The 25,320-nt window shown below is 58.7% G+C and overlaps 3 protein-coding genes across 6 annotated transcripts; 1 reads left to right on the top strand and 2 right to left on the bottom strand.

Annotated features, from left to right (window-relative positions):
* Window positions 1-509: 509 nt before the first annotated feature.
* On the bottom strand, window positions 510-7,273 carry LOC118260998 (tubulin alpha-1C chain-like). The gene is made up of 5 exons (XM_035571609.1): window positions 7,234-7,273; window positions 5,263-5,345; window positions 2,799-3,021; window positions 2,576-2,724; window positions 510-1,481 (listed from the first exon to the last, which is right to left on the bottom strand). The coding sequence occupies exons 1-5, from the start codon at window positions 7,256-7,258 to the stop codon at window positions 510-512; spliced, it is 1,452 nt and encodes a 483-aa protein (XP_035427502.1). The 5' UTR covers window positions 7,259-7,273.
* A 3,668-nt stretch (window positions 7,274-10,941) lies between these two features.
* Window positions 10,942-14,524, top strand: LOC118261006 (tubulin alpha-1A chain). The gene is made up of 4 exons (XM_035571619.1): window positions 10,942-11,052; window positions 12,279-12,501; window positions 12,584-12,732; window positions 13,367-14,524. Exons 1-4 carry the CDS (start codon window positions 11,050-11,052, stop codon window positions 14,345-14,347), a joined length of 1,356 nt encoding a protein of 451 aa, XP_035427512.1. The 5' UTR covers window positions 10,942-11,049; the 3' UTR covers window positions 14,348-14,524.
* Window positions 14,525-15,828: 1,304 nt separating this feature from the next.
* Window positions 15,829-24,828, bottom strand: LOC118261010 (uncharacterized). 4 transcript variants are annotated; one of them, XM_035571627.2, is made up of 9 exons: window positions 24,570-24,828; window positions 24,270-24,316; window positions 23,894-24,159; window positions 23,739-23,812; window positions 23,569-23,646; window positions 23,407-23,493; window positions 23,192-23,296; window positions 23,018-23,105; window positions 15,829-18,159 (listed from the first exon to the last, which is right to left on the bottom strand). In XM_035571627.2, exons 3-9 carry the CDS (start codon window positions 23,931-23,933, stop codon window positions 18,083-18,085), a joined length of 549 nt encoding a protein of 182 aa, XP_035427520.1. In that variant the 5' UTR covers window positions 23,934-24,159; window positions 24,270-24,316; window positions 24,570-24,828; the 3' UTR covers window positions 15,829-18,082. The 4 variants fall into 4 exon arrangements, with proteins under 4 accessions (XP_035427520.1, XP_035427518.1, XP_035427516.1 ...); XM_035571625.2 differs by having other exon boundaries at window positions 23,018-23,110; window positions 24,570-24,815; XM_035571623.2 differs by lacking the exon at window positions 15,829-18,159 and adding an exon at window positions 22,551-22,782 and having other exon boundaries at window positions 23,018-23,110; window positions 24,570-24,787.
* Between the last annotated feature and the right edge of the window lie 492 nt (window positions 24,829-25,320).

Below are 25,320 nucleotides of genomic sequence, written 5' to 3'. Positions count from 1 at the left end.
GGCTGCTTCCTGCTCCCCGCCCATGCACCAATGCTGGAGGGCATCTGAGGACCCAGGACTGGTGCTGGAGGGCATCTGGGGACAGCCCCAGCCATGATCAGGGGCAGGGTGCGAGGTACCACGGGGCCACCAAGCCCTCCCAGGGGACATCCCCAGGGTCTTCCCTGTGTGGCAGTGCGGCACGGTTATGGGGAGCCCTAGGGACACCGTATGGCATGGGGCAGGGCTCAGCCCGCAACCCAGATGCTGTGCAGACAGCCCAGCACCATGTAACCCACTCACAGTAGGCACAGCCCCCAACCCACCCAAGGTGCCCCCCGCCAGCCAGCATCCCCCCCTCCAGGACAGCCCCCAGCCACACAGAAAGCCCCCCCCAGTATCGTCAGCTGGGGGTCCTGCCCGGGTGAGCGTGAAGCAGAGTGTGTTGGGACAATAAGCGAGAGGCAGGATGATGCAGATTGGGCTTTTAATGAACAGCTCGCGGTGCAGCTGGCAGAACAGACAAGGCACTAGTACTCCCCCTCCTCCTCGCCCTCCACGCTGTCAGCCCCCACCTCCTCGTAATCCTTCTCCAGGGCAGCCATGTCCTCCCTGGCTTCTGAGAACTCCCCCTCCTCCATGCCCTCGCCCACGTACCAGTGCACAAAGGCACGCTTGGCGTACATCAGGTCGAACTTGTGGTCCAGGCGGGCCCAGGCCTCGGCGATGGCCGTGGTGTTGCTCAGCATGCAGACAGCGCGCTGCACCTTGGCCAGGTCCCCCCCGGGCACCACCGTGGGAGGCTGGTAGTTGATGCCCACCTTGAAACCAGTCGGGCACCAGTCCACAAACTGGATGGTGCGCTTGGTCTTGATGGTGGCGATGGCGGCATTGACGTCCTTGGGCACCACGTCCCCGCGGTACAGCAGGCAGCACGCCATGTACTTGCCGTGCCGTGGGTCGCACTTCACCATCTGGTTGGCCGGCTCGAAGCAGGCGTTGGTGATCTCGGCCACCGAGAGCTGCTCGTGGTAAGCCTTCTCGGCGGAGATGACAGGGGCATAGGTGGCCAGGGGGAAGTGGATGCGGGGGTATGGCACCAGGTTGGTCTGGAACTCGGTCAGGTCAACATTCAGGGCCCCGTCAAAGCGCAGGGAGGCAGTGATGGAGGACACGATCTGGCCTATCAACCTGTTGAGGTTGGTGTAGGTGGGCCTCTCGATGTCCAGGTTCCTGCGGCAGATGTCATAGATGGCCTCGTTGTCCACCATGAAGGCGCAGTCGGAGTGCTCCAGCGTGGTGTGGGTGGTGAGGATGGAGTTGTAGGGCTCCACCACGGCCGTGGAGACCTGCGGGGCCGGGTAGATGGAGAACTCCAGCTTGGACTTCTTGCCATAGTCGACCGAGAGGCGCTCCATGAGCAGGGAGGTGAAGCCAGAGCCGGTGCCGCCCCCGAAGCTGTGGAAGACCAGGAAGCCCTGCAGCCCCGTGCACTGCTCAGCCTAGGGGGAGAAATGGAGGGGGTTTGGAGCAGGTCAGCCATGGCTTCGCACCCCGGCACAGAGGCAGCTGGAGCCACCTGTCTGGAGCCAGCCCATGGGCAGCCAGGTGCAGCCTTTGATGTGCCAGGAGCACCCAAGGCAGAGCCGACGGCACAGCAGGTCCGGCTAGCCACGGCGCTGGCCCTGGCGTGGGAACTGAGGTTCAAAGAGCTCAGGGCAGCCGCACCAGTCCAACCAGCCCCACTATGCTGGTCTGGCTGGGATTGAGTGAACTTTCCCTGCGGCAGCCCATGCAGTGCTGTTCTCTGCACATGTAGCTAGAACAGCAGTGGTGTCACACCAGTGTTGTGTCTGCTGCTGAGCAGTGCTGGCACAGCATCAGGACTCCCTCTAACCCCCCCCAGAGCCAGCAGGCTGGGGATGGGCAAGAGGTGGGGAGGGAACATCACCAGGGCAGCTGACCTAAACCAACCAAAGGGATATTCCATACCATATGATGTCACTCTCAGCAGTAAACGGTGGGAAAAAGAAGAAGGGAGGGGTGGGCTCTCATGAAAACGTCTGTCCCCCAAACAACAGCTACGTGCGTTGAGGCTGTGCTTTTTCCTTTTTTTTTTTTTCCCTATTTTTTCCTTTAATTAAATTATCCTTATCTCAACCTGTGAGTTGTTTCTTTCCTTTTCTTCTTCCCCTCCTCTTCTGAGGAGGGGGAGTGAGAGAGCAGCTGTGGTGGAGTTCAGCTGCCCAGTAATGTAAAACCACCACACCCACATCAGCACCCACACCAGGGCTGCACTGCCCACGGTATCCCAGCCTCCTGTCCTGACCACAGCACAGCCGTGCTTGGCACCAGGCTCAGACAGGGCCCTCAGGGCAGGCGTTAGGGAGGGGACAGCCCGGAGCCAGGGGACAGCCCGGACCTGTCTCCCCTGTCCCAGCCCCCCAGGGCAGCCCCACCTTTTCTCCTCAAATGATGCATCCCAGCATGCCGATGGAGTGAGAAGGATGTGCTCATCACCTCCCCCATGCTTCCCATTGTCCCTGGCCCACCTGGGGCTGGGCACCCACCCCCAGAGACCCATGGGACCCCTCACCAGCTTGCGGATGCGGTCGCGCACTGTGTCGATGATCTCCTTGCCGATGGTGTAGTGCCCCCGCGCGTAGTTGTTGGCCGCATCCTCCTTGCCCGTGATCAGCTGCTCGGGGTGGAAGAGCTGCCGGTACGTCCCCGTGCGCACCTCGTCTGCGGGACAGCCCGAGCACCCCGTTAGCGCCAGGCACCCCCTTGGCACCCACCACCGCCCACCCTCGGCTCACCGATCACCGTGGGCTCCAGGTCCACGAAGACGGCCCGGGGCACGTGCTTGCCGGCCCCCGTCTCGCTGAAGAAGGTGTTGAAGGAGTCGTCCCCCCCGCCAATGGTCTTGTCGCTGGGCATCTGCCCGTCGGGCTGGATGCCGTGCTCCAGGCAGTACAGCTCCCAGCAGGCATTGCCGATCTGCACGCCCGCTTGGCCCACGTGGATGGAGATGCACTCGCGCTGCGGGGCGCAGGAGAGGTGTTTGGGGTCTTGTTCAGTTTGGCCCTGATGGCTCTGCCCCCTGCTGCAGCCCACCCGACGATGGAGCTGGGCGCGGGGCTTTCCCCGTGGTTATGCCCGGGGCTGCTCCCCACCGCCCCCCCAGGGAATCCCCCCTTGCACCGCTCGATGCTGCCCCACCGGGACTGTGCAACGCGGAGCTCACCCGGCCCCCGGTGCCTCCGTAGGGGCCGGATCCTGCCCACCCAGCCCGGCAGCGCCAGCCCTGACTCACGGCGGCACCGCGGCGCCACCGGGGCCGGTTCCGCGGCCCGGGGCAGGGCGAGAGCGAACTCCGAAAGCCGCGGGAGCGCGGCCCCGACGCCAGCGGGAGCCTCCCTCAGGCCCCGGCCGGCTGCTGCCGGCTTCACCCCGGGCAGAGCAGGACGGAACGCGGGGGCTGTCCCCACGCGCGACTCCCCGACCCTCGTGGGGAGCGCTCCCAGCACCAGGGGACGAGGGGCTCGCACCCCACACGGGGGCTCTCGGAGTGGGCTCCCCCCTACCTGGGGAGCCCCAGGGTGCGCAGTCTCGGGGGGGGGGGCGGACCCAGGACCCACGCGGGGCGCCCCAAAACCGACGGGATGGGAGCCCCGGGACAGCCCAGGAGGACCGGGCCCCTACGGGGGTCGCTGCCCCAGCCGCCACCTGCCCGCAGCGGGGGCGCGCCCAGCCCCGCGCCTCCCACGGACCCCGTGCCCCCCACGGACCCCGCGCCCCTGCACCCACGCGGGACACGCGAGACCCCGGCCCCCCTCGAGGCCCAGCCCCACGCGCTACCGGGAGGCACGCGGGGGCCCGCAGCCCACGGAGCCCAGCCCCACTAGGGGCACGAGTGGGGGGTCCCGTCCCCGGCCCCCCCTCACCATGGTCGCTCACTAGCCGGTCACCTGGGAGCCACGGTGAGAAGATCGCAGGGGGGCCCCGTGGGGCCGCGCATTATATGGAGGGGGCGGGGCCTCGGTGGGCAGGGCACGGGGAGGGCGGGGCACCGCCCACCACGCCCCTCCAGGCTCCGCCCCCGCCCCCGCCCCACTGCCGGTTCGAAACTCCTGGGGAGGCGTGGGCGGTGAATTTGGGGGGAATTTGGAGGGCTCTCTTTGCTGAGAGCAAAGATATATTCGCCTTTGAGTGGGAAGACCCTGAAATGGGGCGGAAGCAGCAATACAGACATTTTATACACGTTTTATATAAATACAGTTTTACCTCAGGGGCTTACAGGGCCACCGATTTATTTGGGTGAGTTCTAGAGCAGATTTTGGATTAATTCCAACCTCTGGAGGATGTGTTACTGTTTCCATATGGGGATGATCTTTTATTGTCAGGACAGGAGAAAACACTAACAAGCTACTAAGCTTTCTGGGAAAACGAGGCTTGAAAGTATTGGATAATAAATTAAAATTTGTAGAAAGAGAAGTCAAGTATTTAGGGCATCTAGTGTCTGAGGGGGAACGAAGAATAAATAAATCCAGAGAGGATTCAGGGAAGGGTTGAGCTACCCCTACCCAAAACTAAAAAGAACTAACAAGTTTTAAGAGAAAGAGGTTTTTAAGGAATTAGGAGTCACAAAGTCCAAAGGAAAATAGTTACTCCCTAATGGGAGAGAAATGCTGAATAACGTGCTAATGAGGCAAATATTAACTGTTTTGCATCAAGAGGGTCATTGGGGAATTCAAGCTAAGTGTGATGCTGTGCTATGGAAATACGTATGTGTAGGACTATATACACTCTGGCTGAACAGGAACGCAGGAGTCGTATAGTATGTCAAAAGGTAAACAGGAAAATTATCTGCAGTCAGCCCAAAGGGGGTTGAGAACCAGGAATTCAATGCTTCCAAAATGTACAGGTGGATTTTACAGAACTCCTTAGAGTAGGTAGATATAAATACTTATTAGTCTTGGTCGATCATTTGTCAGGGTGGGTGGAAGCTTTCCCTTCAGTATCTGCTACTGCGAACACAGTAGCTAAAGTAATTCTAGAACAAAGAACTCCCAGGTATGGAACTGATGAAAATATTGACTCTGATCAAGGAAATCACTTTATGTCAGAAATATTGCAAGGGCTAGTGTGAACTCTAGGAATTAAGTGGCAATTTCACACTCCTTGACATCCTTCCTCTTCTGGAAGGGTGGAGTGGATCAGACAGTATAGAAGCAATTGACTAAGTTCTGGAAACTCAGCTTCCCCAAACAAAGTGCTTACCTTTGGCACTTCTCTGAATTCAAACTGCACCAAGAAAAGATGTGGGAGTTTCACCACACTAAATATTATTTGGATTTCTGTACCTGGACAAAGAGAATGAATTACCTTAATTTGAGACAAAAGATGCTTTTCTTAATAACTATTTTCTTAAGAACTACTCAGGCTGTCATCCTCTTTGTCACCTCTCAGGACCTGCGGATCATTAGCTCTAACCCCACCCTTGGAAGCCCTGATCCATCCATTCTGAGCAGGAGGTTGGGTTCTGTTACGGACACGGAGAGAATCGAAGCTGCAACCTGAGTGGGACGGACTGTTCCAAGTGCTCCTGACTACTGAGATGGCAGGAAGAATGGCTGAGAAAGGGTGGACTCCTTATACCTGGGTAAAAGCATCAGATAACCCCGATACCTGAAAGACTGCCTTAACAAAGACTTTTAAGGTTAAAATTGTTAAAACTAACTATTGTAAACCTTTAACTTCTCTCTAACAAACTCTGTTTGTCTTCCAAAGCCAGGTCCAAATTGGTATATTTTCTCATTGCATTTTAAAGTTGGTCCAAAAATTCTGTAGGGGTTTCTTTCGGACCTTGTTGGATACTATACAGGGTTGAATGATTTATAGATTTTGGAACTGGTTCTCTATTCCCAATTTAATCAGATTTTGGTATTTACATAACCATTCATAATTTCTGGGGTGATTAGGGTCTCAGTGGGGGTCAGTCAGGGAAATGCAATAGTCTACAGTTCCCTGAGCAGTCCCATTGGCAATCTGAGCTCGCACATGAACTCAGGCTGTTTTAAGAATTAGCTGCTTTTCTGTTTCCACCATCTCACCCAACATTAGATCAATGTCTCCCCAGTCTGGACCCTGATTTTTTTTCTTTTTTTTTCTTTTATTTATTTTTTTTTCTTGCCATTAAGTCCACTTTTGGTTACAATACTTAAGTAAGGTCTCACGATTAAAATTTCCTCCAGGTGGCCCACCAATGTCCTTCCAATGGGCCAAGATACAACCCAGAGGGGTCTTTTTATCAATAGTACTCAAAATTCTTCCCATTATGATGTCTTTTCTCAATCTCTTACACTTCGTCTGTTCTCGTGGAATAGCAGAGTTGTGGATCAGGACTCCACACTGCTTCACAGTGATGCTGTGTCTCATTCACACAGCACAGTCACGCAATCACACAAAGAGGCCCCTTAAACTTCTCATTCATACCAGAATATATCACTTAGAACAATAACCAAACTCGTTTGTATCGTAAATCGTGAACCAATAACCATTTGCCTCAGATCCTTATCAACCATTATAAGTCAAATCCTAATACATGGTACCGGACTTTTACAACAGATGACAATACTTAGGGCAATGCCACGCACAACTCCAGCTGTTGTAGCCAGGAGATCCCAAGTTATTGTTCCACAGGGTACAGCCCTTATTCTGCTACTACCTTATTTCATAGGATTCCACAGAACATACCATATACCACGTACCCTGCTACTACCTTATGGGAATTCCCTAACAAGGGGGAGCACCAGCACTCTTTAGCTCGCGTAGGACGTCTCCTCACGACCTACAGGTATCCCTTTATTTTACAACATACCTGGTCCATCTGTGATGGTCCTTGTCTATCCCTGCGGTGATCTGAATGAGTAGGGGAGTCCTCCCGAGAACTCTCGGGGGCGCCCGGAGGAGTCCCATCCTCAGCAGGTCCCGCAGCTGGACAGAGAGGGTCCCACCTGGGTGGGTGCCAAATTGATTTGTGGAAATCAGCCCCTATGCGCTCGGGATGGTTGTAAAGCAGGTGTGTTTACTCGGTGCTGGGCACACACGCCGGGCACAAGGGGGATAACTCCACCTAGCTTGCGCACCAAGGGTTACCGGCAGTGTGCTTATATGAGCGGGACAAATGCATTTTCATCTCAGTTCCCGTAAGGCTCTTGCATATTCATGAGCTCTCCGAGGATTCATTACCATAGGTTTCCGCCCCTATTCGCATGCGTACTGGCGTCCTTGGGTGGTCGTCAGGGGTACTCCGGTGGTCTTTTGATGAAGGCCAGGAGTCTTCCTCGCTGCTAAACTTCTGATCCTTCCTTTGACAGACTTCAGCGGTCAAGCCAGTTCTTGCTGGTCCTTTAGCTGCGCGTACAGTCTTTTACTCCCTCGTCTTTTGGGGTCGCTAACGTACAATCGTGCTGGCTAAGACCTAGGAATCAGCATCCTTCACCCTGTTCCCTGGCTCACCCCCGCCCCCGTGGGAAGCCCCTCGGGGCCCCGCCGCGCCGCCTCCCGGCCGCCGCCGCCTTTGTTCCGCTGCCAGCCCCCGGGGCGCTCCCTCCGGGGCCGTTCCCGTGGGGCGGGGTGGGCGGGCCGGGGGGGGGTGGCCCCCGACGCTTCCACCCCCCCGCCCTGCCCCACAGCACCCCAGCGTCTGGCCCTGGGCTGGGGCGGGCGCGGTTCGGGGTCAAGTTCCGAGGGTTTGGGGACGCGGCAGCCCCTGGGTCCCCCCCGCCCCCGTGCTGGGGTTTGCAGTGGGGTCACCGCCTCGTGACCCCCCCCCCCACAATCCCAGGGGGGGTCCTGAGAGCAGCGAGACCCTCCCAGGCCCCCACGTCCCCCCAGGAACCCCTGTGCTGCCACACCCCAAGGCTGTGCCCAGCCCCCCCTTCTCAGTGCCATGCACTGGGTGCCCCTGCCCCCCCGGTGTCCCCCCCCACATCCTTGGCGCTGTCTCACACATGGGGCCAGAGCACCCAGTGCCCCCCATGATGCCCACCCCTCGAAACCAGCGCCACCGGCACCCCCTGAGATGGGAACCCCCCCATGGGGATGTGCCTGCTGCTACATCACCACCCTGGCTCCCCCCCGCCCCCCCCGCGGCTCCCCCCTGGCTCCCCCCTGGTTCCTCCCGACTCCCCCCGGCTCCCCCCAGCAGCCACCTCCCCGCACCTTTATCCCAGGCTTTGCCGCAATGCGGTGCCGCGGCTGCAGCCCCCTCCCCACACCCAGCAGACGCAGCCCCCGCTGCAGCCCTGCAGCCCCCCCGTCTCCTGCCCCCCCAGCTCTGCCCCCCATGCCGCTTTCCCTCCCCTCTCCCCAGTGTCCTTTCTGTTGTGGCTCCCTTGGGGCTTTGTAGTGGCAGCAGTGCTGGGGGGGGGCACGGAGCACCTTGGTTGTGGGGACACACTGTGCCCCCCCCATGGGGATGGGGTCCCCAGCAGCTCCGGGGGGGATGGGGCCCCCCACTCCCAGCCCTTTTAAGGGGGACACTGGGGGGGCAGCCTGGGTGCTCCCACCTCAGCAATGCCCCTGTCACCCCAGGGCCCCATCCTGCACCCAGGCGAGGAGCAGCCCCATTCGTCCATCTCAGTGAACCTGTCACATCGATGCTCAGGGGACAGACAGACGGACAGACAGAGCCGGCGGGGGCTGGCGGCATTGGGGGGGCACACAGAGCTGGAAACCTCTGCCGGCCCCGAGCCAGTGCCGGCTTCTCAGCTCCGAGCTGCACCGGGGGGAGCGGGGCTGGGCAGTGAGGGGGGGCTGGCTCATGGGGTCCACATGGGGACACCCAGATGTGGAGGGGGGGGCAGCTGCGGTGGGGCTGGGGGCTCCGGGGGGGTCTCATGGCCTCTGTGCTCGGTCATGCCTGGGCTGCAAACACGGCGGGGGCCCAGCAACCGTCACCAGGAGCTGCTGTGTTGCTACCAACAGTCAACAGAGCACAGGCGGCTGGGAAGCGGCCAGGGGGGTGGCTGGGAGCTGGGGCGGGCAGCTGGGAACCGGGGGGCAGCAGGGAGTGGGGCCAGCTCCCCCCTTAGCCCTCAATCAGTGCACTCTGAGGCTGGGTGTTGGGCCCAGGGCTGGTGGACACCCCATGCCATGGGGGGAGGTAAAGGAATGGCATTGCCCCCCCCCTCACCACAGCAAAGGGGGTGGCAGGCAGTGGGGGGGGGCCAGGGATGGTGTCACCCCCCCCGCAGCACAGCAATGGGGGTTTGGGGCCTCGGCCCCGCCAGGCCCCCCGGCCCCACAAGGTGATGGATGTAGGGGGGGAGTTGGGGGGGGACCCCGGGGGGGGGGAGTCCCAGCCCATGTCCTAGCACCCGCTCTTGTAGCAACCCCACCACCAGGGCCAGTTGCCTAGCAGCAGTCGGTGCGGAGACGAGTGGCCTCCTGTACCTAATGATGGGAAGGGTCTGGGAGGGGGACATCCCCCCCCCGGCACCCTTCGCCCTTCACCCTGCATCAGCTGGGAGGGGGTCGAGCCAGCACCCTGCTGAGCACCCCCTGCCCACGGCTTGGAGGCATTGAAGGGCAGCCCCCCCCGGCCTGGAGCTGCTGGGGGGCTCAGGTCACGTTTCCCATCGGGGGGGCCAGGACCGCCCCCATGGAGCACCAAACACTCATCTACAGCCCGGGGGGAGCCCATTTGGGGTGTGGGGGGGCAAAGCCTGGCTGGGGCCGCACCAGCCTTTGTTCCAGTGGGCAATGCCCAAATCACGGCTCCTCTTTGTCTGCAGCCCCATATTCCCGGGGGGGGGGGGACACGGGGGGGAGCCCCAGCCCCTCCCTGCTCCCTGCCCTGGTTTAGCAGCACCCCAAAAACACTGGGGGGGGGGAGGGGGGCAGAGCATGGGGCAGGAGGGTGGCGGGGACGTGGGAGCAGGGACCTGGAGCTGCCCAAAAATCCGCGTAATGCGGGAAATGCAGAGAAAAAAATGGGATTTCTCAGCGCGGGGGGGGGCGATGCTGGCAGCTCCACCTGCAGCAGCTGGGGCCAGCCTTGGGGGACGACCCCCGGCACCCCCCGTACCCCACCCCGGCCACTGCAGGGACCACTGGGGCTGGGGAGGGGGGGCAGTGGCACGGCGGGGGGGGGCTGCAGCAGACGGCGGGGGGGGGGCTCGGGGCGGCGAGCGGCCGATGTCCCAGCTGTTTCCCCGCCACCAGCTGCCGCACAGCGGCTGCCACTTGGTGCCGGGGCCATTCCCGGGGCGGGGAGGGGTGGGAAGCAGAGTCTGGGAACGGCCCCAGGCCCCCCCCCCCTCGGTGGGCCCCCGGGGGTGGCACACAAAGAGGCAGCTGGAAGGGAGCGGGGACGGGCACGGGGCCATGGCGGCACCGGGGGCCAAGACGTGGCTGGGAACCAGGGCACTGGGGCACGGCCAGGCACGGGGACAGGGCCACGGCCGGGATGGGGACAGGGATGTGGCTGGGGATGGGGGCAGGGACACCCCAGGACATGGCCGGGGCTGGGGACAGCGCCATAGCTGAGAACCAGGGCCCGGGGGCAGCCGGCCGGTGGCACCGCCGGGAGCGGGGAGCAGGGCGTGTGTGTGGGGGGGAGTGGCAGCGGCACGGCCACGACCGGGCACCGGGGATGCGACCGGGGACATGGCCGGGACCAGGGCACGGCGGAGAATGGCCCCCCCCGGGGCAGGGCCGGCCGCACGACCGGGGCACGGCGGGACGGGACCGGGACGGGGGGGGGGGGCAGCGGCGCGACGAGCCGTGCTGTCCCTCCCTTGTCCCCTCCCGTCCCCGCACCCACCGCAGCCCGCGGCCCCCCCGCCCCGCCCGGCTTTGTCTGCGGCTCCGGGGGGAGCATTGCCTCATCCCCGCGCCGCCAATGGCCGCCGCCGCCGCCACCTCCCCCCCCCCGCCCCGCCCCGGCCCCCCCGCCCCGGCCCTATAAAGCCCCGCGCCCAGCCGCCAGCGTCGCCGCGTCTCTTACATCGACCGCCTCAGCGTCGTGCTGTGAGAAAGCCCCGGAGCCGAGCAGCCGCCATGGTGAGCGCGGGGGGGGGCACCGGGGCCAGGATCGGGATCGGCTCGGGCCGTGCGCGCCCCCGCCTGGGACCCCCGCGCCGCCGCCTTTGTTCCCGGTTCCCCCCCCCCCCCCCGCGGCCGGCGGAGCTGCCGAGCCCGTAATGAGCTCACCGCGGGAGGATGAGGCCCCCCCGGCCGGCGCTGAGCCCGCTCAGGGCGCGGTCTCCGTTAAACAGGGCAGGATCGGGGCCCTTTGTCCGGTGCTGAGCCCGTCCTGGGTGTGGCTCCCGTTAAACGGGGTGGGATGGGACCCCCTGGTTCCCGTTAAACGCGACAGGATGAGGCCACCCGGTGCTGAGCCCGCACTGGGCGTGGCTCTCCTTAAGTGGAGCAGAAGGGGGGCTCCCGGTGCTGAGCCCCCATGGGGTGTGGCTCCTGGTAAATGGGCCTCAATAGGAGCCCCCTTGGCTGGTGCTGAGCCTGCAATGGGTGTGGCCCCGATCCAACAGGGCAGGATAGGGCCCTCGGTGCTGAGCCCCCATTGGGTGTGGCTCTTGTTAAATTGGGCAGGATCAGGCCCCTGGTACAGAGCCCTCAGCCTGTGCTGGGTGTGGTTGTAGTTGCAGGGGTAGGGTGAGCTCCCGGGTGCTGAGTGCTGTGTCCCACACTGGAGGTGGCACTGGGGGCAGGATGGGGTCCCCAGTCCTGCACTGGGTGTGGCCCTGGCTCAATGAGGACCCCACTGGGCAGGATAAGCCCCTGGTGCTGAGCCCTCAGCCCACACTGGCTGTTGCTGTGTCTCCATGGGGTGGGTAGGGCAGGATGTGACCCTTGGGACTTCATCTCCCACTGGGTGTGGTCACAGCCCCAGAGGGCAGGATGGTGCTGAGCCCCCGGCACACAACAGGCACTGTCACAGTGGCTCAACAGGCTCAGTCTGTGGGCAGAGCAGGATGGTCCCCCCCGGTGCTGAGCCTCACCCTGCACTGGGTGTGGACCTGGCGCAGGGCCCCCTGCAGCCCCCAGAACAATAGGATGGGCCTGGGCAGGATCTGGCCCCTAGCATGGGCTGGCCCCATCCTGCCCTGGCCAGCTCAGCACCAGCCCCTCCTGGGGGCAGCATCCTGGGGGACCTGGGCTGGGGCTGCAGCTGGGGGGGGGGGGGGGGGGGGAATGGGATGTGAGTGGGGTGGGGGGGCCTCAGCTGAGCCACAAGGGGTGACGCAGCACCATGAATGTCCCTGCAGCGCGAGTGCATCTCCATCCACGTGGGCCAAGCGGGCGTGCAGATTGGCAATGCCTGCTGGGAGCTGTACTGCCTGGAGCACGGCATCCAGCCCGACGGGCAGATGCCCAGCGACAAGACCATCGGCGGGGGGGACGACTCCTTCAACACCTTCTTCAGCGAGACGGGGGCTGGCAAGCACGTGCCCCGGGCTGTCTTCGTGGACCTAGAGCCCACGGTGATCGGTGAGCACGGGGAGCCGGGGTGGGCGGTGGTGGGTGCCAGGGGGGTGCCTGGTGCTAACAGGGTGCTCGGGCTGTCCCGCAGACGAGGTGCGCACGGGGACGTACCGGCAGCTCTTCCACCCCGAGCAGCTGATCACAGGCAAGGAGGATGCGGCCAACAACTACGCGCGGGGGCACTACACCATCGGCAAGGAGATCATCGACCTGGTGCTCGACCGCATCCGCAAGCTGGTAGGGCTGGGGGGGCTGTGTGGGGGGCGCCGGTGGGTGGTGAGATGAGGACAAAGGCTCTGGTTCTCGGTCTTGCCCTTCCCGCTGAACTAGCCAGGCTGTGTTTAGACTTAATATATTAATAAATGGTAATCCTGTTCTTCAGTGGCTGCCATTGGCTGGTGGCGGGATGCGGCACAGCTGTGGTGTTGGAGCTGCTCCACAGTGCCGCGTCCCCAGGTGCCCGGTGGTGCTGAGCTGTGCAATTCCTTCTTTGTTCCTCCTTGGCTCTGGCTGCAGCTGCATCCAGCTGCGCTCAGCAGTGTTGGGAGCTCAAGGGGCTGCTTGGGGGAGGCAGCAGAGCCATGGACTGAGTGGGCCCCCCCAGCCCTGCCTCCCCTCAGTGCTCTGTGGCCAAACCACGGGCAGGGGCAGCTGCAGACGTCCTGCCCCCACCACCCCAACGGGCTCTGGGGGCAGAGGGGCTTCCCCAGGGGATTCGTGCTCTGAGGGTTTCCAACAACGCGAGTTGGGGTCACCCCATCCTGCTGGCTTGTGCTCTGCTGCTGGAAATCCCCAAATATCATGAGAGGAAGGAGTGAGCTCTGTTGCTGCCCAGCTTAATCATGGCCCCCCCACCCATCTCTCCCTCCAGGCTGACCAGTGCACAGGGTTGCAGGGCTTCCTGGTCTTCCACAGCTTTGGGGGCGGCACCGGCTCCGGCTTCACCTCCCTGCTCATGGAACGCCTCTCAGTCGACTATGGCAAGAAGTCCAAGCTGGAGTTCTCCATCTACCCAGCCCCGCAGGTCTCCACGGCCGTGGTGGAGCCCTACAACTCCATCCTCACCACCCACACCACGCTGGAGCACTCCGACTGCGCCTTCATGGTGGACAACGAGGCCATCTACGACATCTGCCGCAGGAACCTGGACATCGAGAGGCCCACCTACACCAACCTCAACAGGTTGATAGGCCAGATCGTGTCCTCCATCACTGCCTCCCTGCGCTTTGACGGGGCCCTGAATGTTGACCTGACCGAGTTCCAGACCAACCTGGTGCCGTACCCCCGCATCCACTTCCCCCTGGCCACCTATGCCCCTGTCATCTCCGCCGAGAAGGCTTACCACGAGCAGCTCTCGGTGGCCGAGATCACCAACGCCTGCTTCGAGCCAGCCAACCAGATGGTGAAGTGCGACCCGCGGCACGGCAAGTACATGGCGTGCTGCCTGCTGTACCGCGGGGACGTGGTGCCCAAGGACGTCAATGCCGCCATCGCCACCATCAAGACCAAGCGCACCATCCAGTTTGTGGACTGGTGCCCGACTGGTTTCAAGGTGGGCATCAACTACCAGCCTCCCACGGTGGTGCCCGGGGGGGACCTGGCCAAGGTGCAGCGCGCTGTCTGCATGCTGAGCAACACCACGGCCATCGCCGAGGCCTGGGCCCGCCTGGACCACAAGTTCGACCTGATGTATGCCAAGCGTGCCTTTGTGCACTGGTACGTGGGGGAGGGCATGGAGGAGGGGGAGTTCTCAGAAGCCAGGGAGGACATGGCTGCCCTGGAGAAGGATTACGAGGAGGTGGGGGTGGACTCAGTGGAAGGGGAGGGAGAGGAGGAAGGGGAGGAGTATTAAACCTTCACAACGGTGCTGCTTGTACAGGGAACAAATGTAGTGGAAGACCCCCCGATGGGTCTGTAGTAGTGGGTGCGCCACTGTCTGTGCTGTTAAATGGTCTGTGAAATGGAGACGTCTGTTACGGACCCACCCGTCCTCTCCTGTGGGTCTGAATAAAAAGCATTCCCTGTCTTAGGGTCTGTGTCTGGTGTGTTTCCTCCGTGCTGTGGGGCCCTGCTCTGCACGGGGCCATTGCCCCCTGTGCTGGGGCTGCCCCAAGCCCCTTGACCATGGGGGTGCTCCCGGGGGCAGGCTGAGCCTAGTGCCCTGCAGCCCCAGCTCCCCCTTCTGGGGCTCAGCCCCAGGAGGCAGCTCTGTGTCCCCTGCTGCTCACCGACCTCTCCCCACCATGCGATGGGGAAGGGAAAAGTGCCCAAGGTCCGGGCTGGAGACAGAGCCAGGTCACAGTGTAATCACGGTGTAAAGCAGGAGCTGCGGGGCCAAGCAGAGCAAAACAAGGTACTCATTCAGTGCTTCCCAGCAGCGGGTGGCTGCTTGGCCACTTCCAGGCAGGCGGAGCTCGATGTGCCTGGCTTGGGAGGATGAACACTACAGCCCCGAGCATCCCCTTCATTCCCCCTGCTTTTATGGCTGAGCAAGAGGTAGTGTGGGATGGCATGTCCCCCTGGGCTGTGGGATCAGAACCCAGCTCTGTCCCCTTTACTGGGTGTGAGGGGGGACAGAGCTCACCCTCCCCATGGTGCTGTGCTCTTGGAGTGAGAGCAGCATTGGTACAACACCCACAGTCCCCCAAACCCATAGCCTGGGGAGGGGGCAGTGCCAGGGCCCTGACCCAAACCCCCCGAAGGGCTGCTCCCTGCTGTGTGTCCCAGAGCAATACAAGGCGGGGAAGGAGAAGGGGGACTCTCCCCACAGAAATATCTGTGCACCCCCCCAAGCACTGCTCCTGGGGCCCTGCTTCCCAAGCTGTGGCTGATAATCACTCTCTGAGGGGAAGCACAGTAGAATTTTCTCCTTTTGCTTCTGCGGGGCCTCTGCTTGCTTCTCCTTTCATTAAACTGCTCCTTGGTCTGAGCCCTGAGTTTCTCTTTATTTTTTTTTACATTGTATTTTCTTCCCCTGCCCTTTGAGGAGGAGGAGTGAGAAAAGCCTGGGGGAGCTGAGCTGCCCGGGGGTGTCCGGAGTCATGTGAGCAGCAGCAGAGTCCTTGAGGGTGGGAGCACGGCGCCAGCCCTGCATTATCACTGCCACTTCCAGCAAAAATCCCACGCGCAGCATCCGAGCGGCCACTGCGAAGCAAAGGGATGTGGCACCCCCTGTAGGAAACGCTTTGTACCCAATAACGGGCTCAGGCGAGGATCTCAGCAAAGCAGCATTTTTATTTGCGATTGCAATGGTGGGCGTCCCGCAGGCAGGAGCATACCTACTAGTTCCATAGCACAGTTTATATACTTTATCTCTTGACGACCAGGACCCTTCCCTCTTTCCCCATTGACTGGGTAGTCCAGGTTCACAACCTATCTGGCGCATCACAAATAATACATGGCTTTCAGTTGCCAGCCTGGTTTTTTTCAAGGTTTTCATGACTTTTTTTTTTTTGCTCTGTGAGGTGGCAATATTTCTTCCCTTATCTGACTTGACACCGTGATTTTTGCCTAATTGCGCTAAGGAGTGTGGTTATTGTCTGCATTTTACAAGGTTGTCTGGTAAGCTTTCTTATCACTGCAAGCATATCTCAACACCACGTTCCTTCCTCCTATACAATGTGACATCTCTTTGCAAAAACCACAAAACCACTCTTTCTTACATCTGGTCACATACATCCTAATCAATGCTTTTCTGTTGAATATCAATCTAGAACTTGTCTTCTCTCCCTCCTCCCCCCCCCATTATGCAAATCCAGGAAGCAGCTTGTCTTTACATTGTGCATTCCCATGAAGCAGCATACCTGGTATGCCTGGGACTTCCTGTGCTTATGTTACCAATTCTGGTGCAAAACCAACATTTTTGTTCCCCAAATTCCCCCCTTTTCTTCTTTATAAATTGTTGATTTTTGCAAAACTCTCTCTAAGGTGTAATTTGGTAGATATCTTCCTCTTCACTTCCTTTGCTTTCCATCTCCTCTAATATCATCATCTTATCTGAGTAGGGTGGTGGCTCCATGGTTGTTCGTTTCAATAGTGCTGTTTTAATTAACTGCTGAACCAGCCCTCTCACACAGGGGATAATGCAACAACCGATGGCTGTCAAAACTCCTACTGCTATGATCAAGGATGTAAATATGGACACTACCATCCCTTTCCATTCACCAAACCAAGATTCCAAATATCCTGTGATGGAAGTGTCTGTTCCCGAGTTTTCTGACAATTCATCGACAAGGGCGGTAAGCCCTTGCAATGCTCTAGTTCCTGTGCCATCCGGGGCAGTACTGCTGGGGATAAAAGTGCAACAACGGTTGCCCAGCATCACGCACACACCTCCCTTCTCCATGAGCATCATATGTAATGCTATTCTGTTTTCCCAAGCCATTCTGCTGGTGGCATCTAGTTGTTCAGCAATTCCTCTTATCGCATCCCTTGTATGATTTATGAATCTCTGCTGATGATAATAAATGTAATGAATCCAATCCGTATTCTCGTGGATTGTTACCCACCAGAACAGTAATGACTCAAACCCTGCAGCAATTTGATTTCTAGCTTTGTGTTCATTGGGAACTCCTCTGGGCACTCCAATAGAATCTATGTGTACTCCTTCATCAAATGATATTCTTAAGGATCTTCTACTTCTTCTGGATACACGTGATGTTTCTCTTTCAAATGCCAGGGTGAAAGGTATAGCTAATTGAACAAGTGCACAGATGCCTCCCCAATTAGATGGTAGGGTGGACCGTTAAGATCTTCCCTCCACTGTACCACCAGAGATCTGCCCTGGGGATCTCAATTCTTGAGTAGTTTCCCATCAAGTCCTTGGCAAGTCAGGGTCCCAGTGCACAAGGCAAATTCTCCCAGATGCTGGGTAGCACTCACACCCTGCCGTGAGAAGCAAGCTGTATGGTTACCTACAGCTGTGGAGAACACAGGGGGAACTCTGATATCCCTGTCGCACAAGGAAGGGAATAGCAAAGAGAGAGAGAGACTTACAGGCCTCATTTCCCTAGGCAGTCTACTTCATTCTTTGTCACATTCACCCATACCTTGATATCTTGATGGGGTATCCTGCTGTTCCTATTGTCTGGTCATCCTTTTTCCATGTTGTCGATTGACCAAGGCCTTCTCTGAGGCATACAATCACTAGAGTCAAAATTAATAGTTGACCTCTCCCTGTCATTATTTTTAAATCTTAGGTTTCCAAATAATTATCAATATAAAGAATAAGATGCACACTGTTATTGTAATAAACCCCCCTTGGGGGCACTCCAATTCTGTATAGGCCAGTCCTTTGTCCCTATCGCAAGTCACATTCATTGGTTACCTGTGAAAAATAAAAGGTTGGTTTACAATTATAAGCTTTTATCCCACCCAGAGTCTACTATGAAAATTTTCTTTTTAATTTTAACTTTCAACAAGTCTTCTGTAAGAACAACTTCTCAGCTACTAGGGTCGACGGATGCCTTCGCTAGAGTATAGTGAGTCCAACCTTTTTCTGCAGTCCTTACGGCTGTTTCAGTAGTTAGTAGTACCTGGAATGGTCCTTCCCATTCAAGCCGGAGTTTTGATTCTCTCCAGGTACAGATCAGGACCCAATCTCCTGCATGGAATGAATGTACTGGGAATTCCAAAGGTGGGCTTTGTGCCAACAGTCCACGAACCCTGAGAGATGTCAAGGAAGAAGACAATCTGAGTATACAGTTTTTAAGAAAATTATCTTTACTTTCAAAAGTAGGCATCTCACCACTTCTATCCAGGTACAGTAGTCCAAACAACATCTCATATGGCAAAACTCCTGTATCCTTCCTAGAAGCAGTTTGAATTCTGAGAAGAGCTAAAGGTAAGCATTTTGTCCAGGGAAGTTTAGTCTCTAAAACCAGTTTTGACAGCTGTTTCTTTAATGTCTGATTCATTCGTTCCACTTTCCCAGAGGAGGAAGGATGCCATGGAGTATGAAACCCAGTTTATTGCCAAAGTTCTCATTAATCCTTGCAGAATAGATGAAGTAAAATGACTTCCTTGATCTGAACCTATATTTTCAACAATCCCATATCTGGGGATTATTTGTTCTAGGACTATCTTTAGCATCACATTAGCTGTTGCTGATACTGAAGGAAAAGCTTCTACCCATCCTGACAAATGGTCAATTAATACTAGCAAGTACTTAAGTCTACCCACTTTAGGTAATTCAGTAAAACCTACTTGGATGTTCTGAAAAGGTCAAAGTCCTGGCTCCCGTCCACCCAGAGGTGGTTTCCACAGAACCTTCTTATTCACTCGTTGGCATGTTATACAACTATTACAGACCTGCTTAGCTAGGGTATACATTCCTACACATACGTATTTTCTTAATACAGAGTCACACATCACCTGGACTCCCGAGTGGCTTCCTTGATGTAGAACAGCTAAAATTTCCCTCGTTATTTGTTTATTTACCATTTCTCTCATCAGGGAGAGTCCACCGTCCTTCTGACTCCTTTGCTCCTAACTCCTTGAAGGCTTCTATTTCTTTTTCACTGAATATCTGCTTTTCAGGTGGAGGTTTTATTTCAGGTACAAGAAGCAGCTTCATTTCTACTTCCAATTGCAAGGCTGATTCTTTAGCCTTTTCATCTGCAATTCTGTTTCCCCATTCAACTAGGGAGTTTCCTTTGTGATATCCTCTCACATGTACCACAGCAATCTCTTCTGGTAGTAATAGATTTTCCAAAATTTGTCTAATTAATTCTTCATGGACCAATGCCTTTCCCTCGCTATTTATTAAACCCCTTCCTTCCCAAATTTTTCCAAATGTATGTACCACCCCATATGCATATCGCAAATCTATATATATAGTTCCCTGTTTCTCTTGTAACAACTTCAGTGCTTGATTTAATGCATATAATTCACAAGTTTGAGCTGACCAATTACTAAGCAGGCTTCCCATTTCCTCAACTTTCCCATCTGTCCCTTCAACGATGGCATAACCATTACATCGCCTCCCTTGTACCATCCTAGAAGACCCATCTATAAACGATATTTCCCCTTCCTTTAAGGGTACATCTTATAAAACTAATCTTATCTTTGTTTGGTTATTAGATCTAAACAGTTATGTTCCATATCCATTGGATCTTCAGTTCCCGTTGACAAGAAGGAGGCAGGATTCAAAATGGATTCTGTAGTTATAGTTAAATCCTCCTTTTCAATTATTATAGCTTCATATTTTAGTATTCTGGAGTCTGTCAGCCACCTTCCTGCTTTCTGTGTAAGGATAGTCTTCACTTGGTGGGGGGTAACAACAATCAATTGCCCACCAAAGATCAGCTTCCTGCTCTCTTCTACTAATAAGGCAGTTGCTGCTACTGCCTGAATACATTCTGGCCATCCCCGGGAAACGAGATCTAATAATTTAGACAGATATGCTACAGGTTTCCTCTTATCTCCCCATTCTTGGGTTAAGACCCCCAAAACAGCACCCTCACTTACAGTTATAAAAAGATAAAATGATTTATTCAGGGCAGGAAGAGCTAAGACTGGTGCCGTAATAAGATCTTCTTTTAATTTTTCCACTATTTCTTTTTCCTCTTCAGTCCAATTCAATATATTGGGTTCTTCCTCCAATAATTTGAGATATAATCTTTGTCTTCTGCACATATGCCTCTATCCATAATCTGCAATATCCAGTTAAACCTAAACATTTTCTTAATTCCTTCTTTGTTCTAGGGAGAGGAAGTTGCACAATTCCCTGAATCCTTTCAGGGTTTATTCTCCGTCTGCCCTCAGAGACTAAATGTCCCAAATACCTGACTTCTTCCACATACTGTATTTTATCTTTAGATACCCTTAGCCCATGTTCTCCTAAAAAAAATCAGGAGTTTGTTTGTGGCTTCTTTTACCTTTGATTTTTCTACCCCAGATTTCAATAAATCATCCACATATTGTAACAACATCACCTCTTCTGGGATGTGAAATGTTTCTGAAGTCTTTTCCAATACTTGCCCAAACAAATTAGGGGATTCAGTGAATACTTGAGGCAAAATAGTCCATCTATATTGTTGTTTATGGCCCGTTTCTGGGTCTTCCCACTCAAATGCAAAAATATCCCAGCTTTCAGGATCCAATGGGCATGCCCAAAAGGCATCCTTTAGATCTATAACACGGAACCATTTGTGCTCACAAAGAACTTTACTCATCAGAGTATAAGAGTTAGGAACCACAGGGTGGCGTTTTTGTGTTATCTCATTAACCTTCTCAGGTCTTGCACTAGTCGGTACGAACCATCCAGCTTTTGTACTGGTAAAATTGGAGGGTTATATGGTGACATACAAGGCTCCAAAAGACCATCCCTAATTAAAGTTTGCACTACAGGTTTCAGGCCCATTTTTCCTCCAAAAGAGATAGGATACTACCGTATCAAGGCCTGAAGGAAAGGCACCAGGGTGAGACACCCCAAACAGTGGTGGGCTCCCTGCCCTGTCGAGCAGAGGGAGGGGACCTAGGAGATGAGGAGGAATGGAAACAGGTCCCTGCTCGACGTCGCAGGCAACCCCCCTCCCTACCAGCCCTGCCTTCCCAGGTGCCCTTACACAACAGGTTTGAGGCCCTGGAGCTTGAGAGACCGGTGGGTGAGGGTGAGGTGAAAAGCCTACCCAGGAGGATGCCTAGGGCGAGGAAGTCGACTCCACGCCTCAAGATTGCCTCCACTAAGAAAGAAAGAAGGGTGATCGTTGTAGGCGACTCCCTTCTCAGGGGAACAGAGGGCCCTATTTGTCAGCCTGACCCTACCCATAGGGAGGTCTGCTGCCTCCCTGGGGCCAGAGTCAGGGACATTGCCAGAAAGCTTCCCAACCTGGTTCGCCCCTCTGACTACTGTCCTCTTTTGGAGGACAGTGGAGTCCCCCAGGGCTCAGGACTCGGGCCAGTTCTCTTTAATATCTTTATCGATGATCTGGATGAGGGGATCGAGTGCACCCTCAGTAAGTTTGCAGACAACACCAAGTTATGTGCGTGTGTCCATCTGCTCGAGGATAGGAAGGCTCTGCAGGATGACCTGGATAGGCTGGACTGATGGGCTGAGGTCAACTGTATGAAGTTCAACAAGGCCAAGTGCCGGGTCCTGCACCTGGGGCGCAACAACCCCAAGCAGCACTACAGGCTGGGAGATGAGTGGTTGGAAAGCTGCCTGGCAGAGAATGACCTGGGAGTACTGGTTGATAGTTGGCTGAATATGAGCCAGCAGTGTGCTCAGGTGGCCGAGAAGGTGAACAGCATCCTGGCTTGCATAAGAAACAGTGTGGCCAGCAGGTCTAGGGAGGTGATTGTCCCCCTGTACTCGGCTCTGGTGAGGCCGCACCTCGAGTACTGTGTTCAGTTTTGGGCCTCTCGCTACAAGAAGGACATGAAGGTGCTCGAGCGAGTCCAGAGAAGGGCAACGAAGCTGGTGAGGGGTCTGGAGAACAAGTCTTACGAGGAGCGGCTGAGGGAGCTGGGATTGTTCAGTCTGGAAAAGAGAAGGCTCAGGGGCAACCTTATCACACTCTACAGGTACCTTAAAGGAGGCTGTAGCGAGGTGGGGGTTGGTCTGTTCTCCCATGTGCCTGGGGACCGGACAAGGGGGAATGGGCTAAAGTTGCGCCAGGGGAGGTTTAGGTTGGGTATTAAGAAGAACTTATTTACCGAAAGGGTTGTTAGGCATTGGAACGGGCTGCCCAGGGAAGTGGCTGAGTCACCATCCCTGGAGGTCTTTAAAAGACGTTTAGATGCAGAGCTTAGCGATATGGTTTAGTGGAGGACTTGTTAGTGTTAGGTCAGAGGTTGGACTCAGGGATCTTGGAGGTCTCTTTCAACCTAGATGATTCTGTGGGGTCCCCAGGGTGGCAGGAGGATGCCCCAAGATGTCCCCCCCCCCCCACAACCCTGGGCCTCCCCAGAGCCTCCTCCCCAGTGCAGGCACTGCGTAGCCATCATGGGGGGGACAGCGCAGCCCTGCCTGCCAGGGGGGCAGCACCCAGGGCCCCCATGGGGGCAGCAGCAGGGCAGGGGCTCCCAGCACCCACAGAGACCCCGCGGCAACGTGCAGCACAAAAGAGTTTATTAGCAGCGTGATGGTGCCCACGGGGGCAGCCCCCAGCCCCGGGGGGGTGGACGTGGTCACAGCTGCCCCGGGTACTTGCAGGGGCCCTGGTGGGGGGACACGGGGACCAGGCCGTGCTGGGCCACGCAACCCCAAAGGTTCCTGAGCACCTCCATCACGCCAGGAAGGCCCTGCAAATCCTGCCACAGCAGCTGCAGCAGCAGGGTCACACGCTGCGGGGGAAAGCCTGAGTGCACAGCTCTGCATGGGACACCCCCGGAATGGGGGCACGACACCTGGGTGCCCCCGGCCTCCCTGCCCCACGCAGTGCCCTCCAGTCTGAACCCTGGGGTCCCCTCCACCTCCCCAGGGAATTTCCCCCTGCCCCGCTCCCCGGTCCCCCTCTGACCCCAGGTCTCCCTCCCCTCACCCAGGGTCTGTCCATCTCCCCCCCCAAGGCCTCCCCACCTGAGCCTTGGGCAGAGCCAGCGCCGCATTCACCATCACTTCGGCATCCTGCCAGCCCTCTTCCCCCCTGAAGAGCTGCACCACGGCCCTGTCCTGGGAGGAGGGTCCCCCCAGTTAGGCTCCATCCTCCACACCTCCCCCCACCTCCACAGGGACCCCCCAGGACCTCCCCACCTGAGCCGTGCTGGGGCCTGGCGAGGTGCTGGGCAGAGCTGGTGTCTGCCCCTCAGGGGCCTGCTGGCCCTCGTCCTCCCTGAAGAGCTGCACCACAATGTTCTCCTGCGGGGGGGATGCCAAAATCAAGGCAGGCGGGTGGGGGGCCTGCTGCCACAAGTGCCAGCCTCTGAGGGGGGGGATCCCCGAAGGGCTCAGTGCCTCCTGGCACTCACCCAGGGTGGGGCCTCCTCCTTGCTGTCAGCAGCATCGGTGCTGGGGCCAGGCTGGGGGGACAGGGCCAGTCTCCACTTCAGGGGGCGCTGCGGGGTGATGCTGCCATCAGCAGGGGGGGAGGGGGGTGGGTTTGGACCCCCACCCCCCGGCTTGTTACCCACCTGGTGGGTGCCCAACATGCGGCTGCGGGGGGTGAGGCGCGGTGTGCGGAAGAAGCGCTCTTTGGATGCCTCTAAGCGCTGCAGGGCGAGATGGCGGGCAGGGGGATTTTGGGGTGGGGGGCTCAGCACTGGCACCTGCCCCTTCACCCCCCCCCCCCCCCCATACAAACCATGGCCTTGGTGATGGGCACACGGCGAGCCAAGCCGACATTGGAGGGTCCAGATGCTCTGGGGGCGTCAGTGCCTGCAGGCAGGGGGGGGTCCTGAGCACCAGTACAACCCCCCCCAGTGCAGGGTGGCAGCGTGGGGGGGGCAGGGGGCATACCTGGGGTGCTGCTTTCATTCGAGGGGGGGTCTGGGAGCATGGATGCACTCTCCTGGGTAAGGAGGGAACCTGGCAGTGCAGCTTGGGCCCCCCCTGCGGTTTGTGGGGGCCCCTGTGCCCCCCAGGCAGCTCCTGCGGTGCCCCTGGCTGAGGAGGGGACGCGAGCGGGCACTCGGCGGGCCAGGCAGGGTCTGCCCCCGTGGCTCCCCCCGTCTCGCTCAGCTGCTCACTGGGCAGGACAGGGGCCAGCGCGTCCGGGAGAGTCTCTGTGGGGAGGGAAAGGCACAGTTATGGGGTGGGGGGGGTGGGGGGTCACAGCCACAGGGGGGGCAGCACCCAAACACCTGGGTGCTGCGGGGGGTGGGGGGGCACCCACCTGCTTTCACCACTGCGGGGGGATCCTGGTCCATGTGTTTTTGGAGGCTGCAGGGGTGTGGGGGCCTTAGGGGTGGCGTTAGGACCACCCCCCCCCCCAAAAAAAAAACAGCGGGGGAGGGGCTGGCCGGGGTGCGCTCGTCCTGTGTGTGGCTGGTTCGTGGCAGGAACCGAGCATCCCCGGGACAGCCCCAAAGTCGGTCCCGGGAGGGGCGTCCCGGCACCGGCCTCTCCCCTTCCCCTCCCGCCCCCGCCCCGCGCCGAGAGCCGCCGGCGGGGCTCCCCCGCTCCCTCCCCTCACCTGCGGGACCAGGCCCCGGCCGCCTCCTTCAGGGCTTCGCCGCGGGGCTCGAGAACCGGGGCGGCGGCAGGGAGGGCACGGGGGCGCGGGGGGCCCCCGGGAGCCCGAACGGAGAAACCGGAGGCGCGGTCGAGGTGGCGCTGGAGCGGCCGCGAGGCCTGCGGGGAGCGGGGCGCTGAGCGGCGGCGGCGGCAGCGGGCGGCGGCACCGGGGGCGCTCATCTGGGTGCGGAGGGAGCCGAGCCGCAGCGGGACGCGCCCGGCCAGCGAGGCCCTGACGGCGCCGCCGGGCCCAGCCTTGGGCCGCGCTCCCGGTCCCGGTGCGCCGAGGATCGCGGCCAGCGCCGCCGGGTCCGCCCGGAACGGGGGCGTCCCGCGGGGCTCCGTGGCGCCGGGGGGGCCGCGAGATGCCATGGGGGCTCCGCACCCTGCGCCCGGCCCCGCCGGGACCCTTCTACGGGCCCCGCGCCGCCCGCCGCCGGTTTCCAAACCGACGGCGGCGGGGATTGGTCCCCGCGCGGCGCGGGGCCGACCAATAGGAGACTTCCCGGCGCCGGCGGCGCTGTCGGGATTGGTCGGCGCCGCTCAAGCACCGCCCCTATCAGCCGCCCGGCAAGGAGTGGCCGACCACAGAGAGGAGGCGGCGGGCAGAGCGCCCCATGGGGACTGTGGGATAGCGGCGGACGCGGGACGGGCCCCGGCCCCGGCCCCGGCCCCGGTCCCGGCCCCCGGTGCCGTCCCCGACAGCGCCG

This window comes from Cygnus atratus, chromosome 29 (assembly GCF_013377495.2).
Source record: "Cygnus atratus isolate AKBS03 ecotype Queensland, Australia chromosome 29, CAtr_DNAZoo_HiC_assembly, whole genome shotgun sequence".
Taxonomy (NCBI): domain Eukaryota; kingdom Metazoa; phylum Chordata; class Aves; order Anseriformes; family Anatidae; genus Cygnus; species Cygnus atratus.
This window is presented reverse-complemented; position numbering and strand designations above follow the sequence as displayed.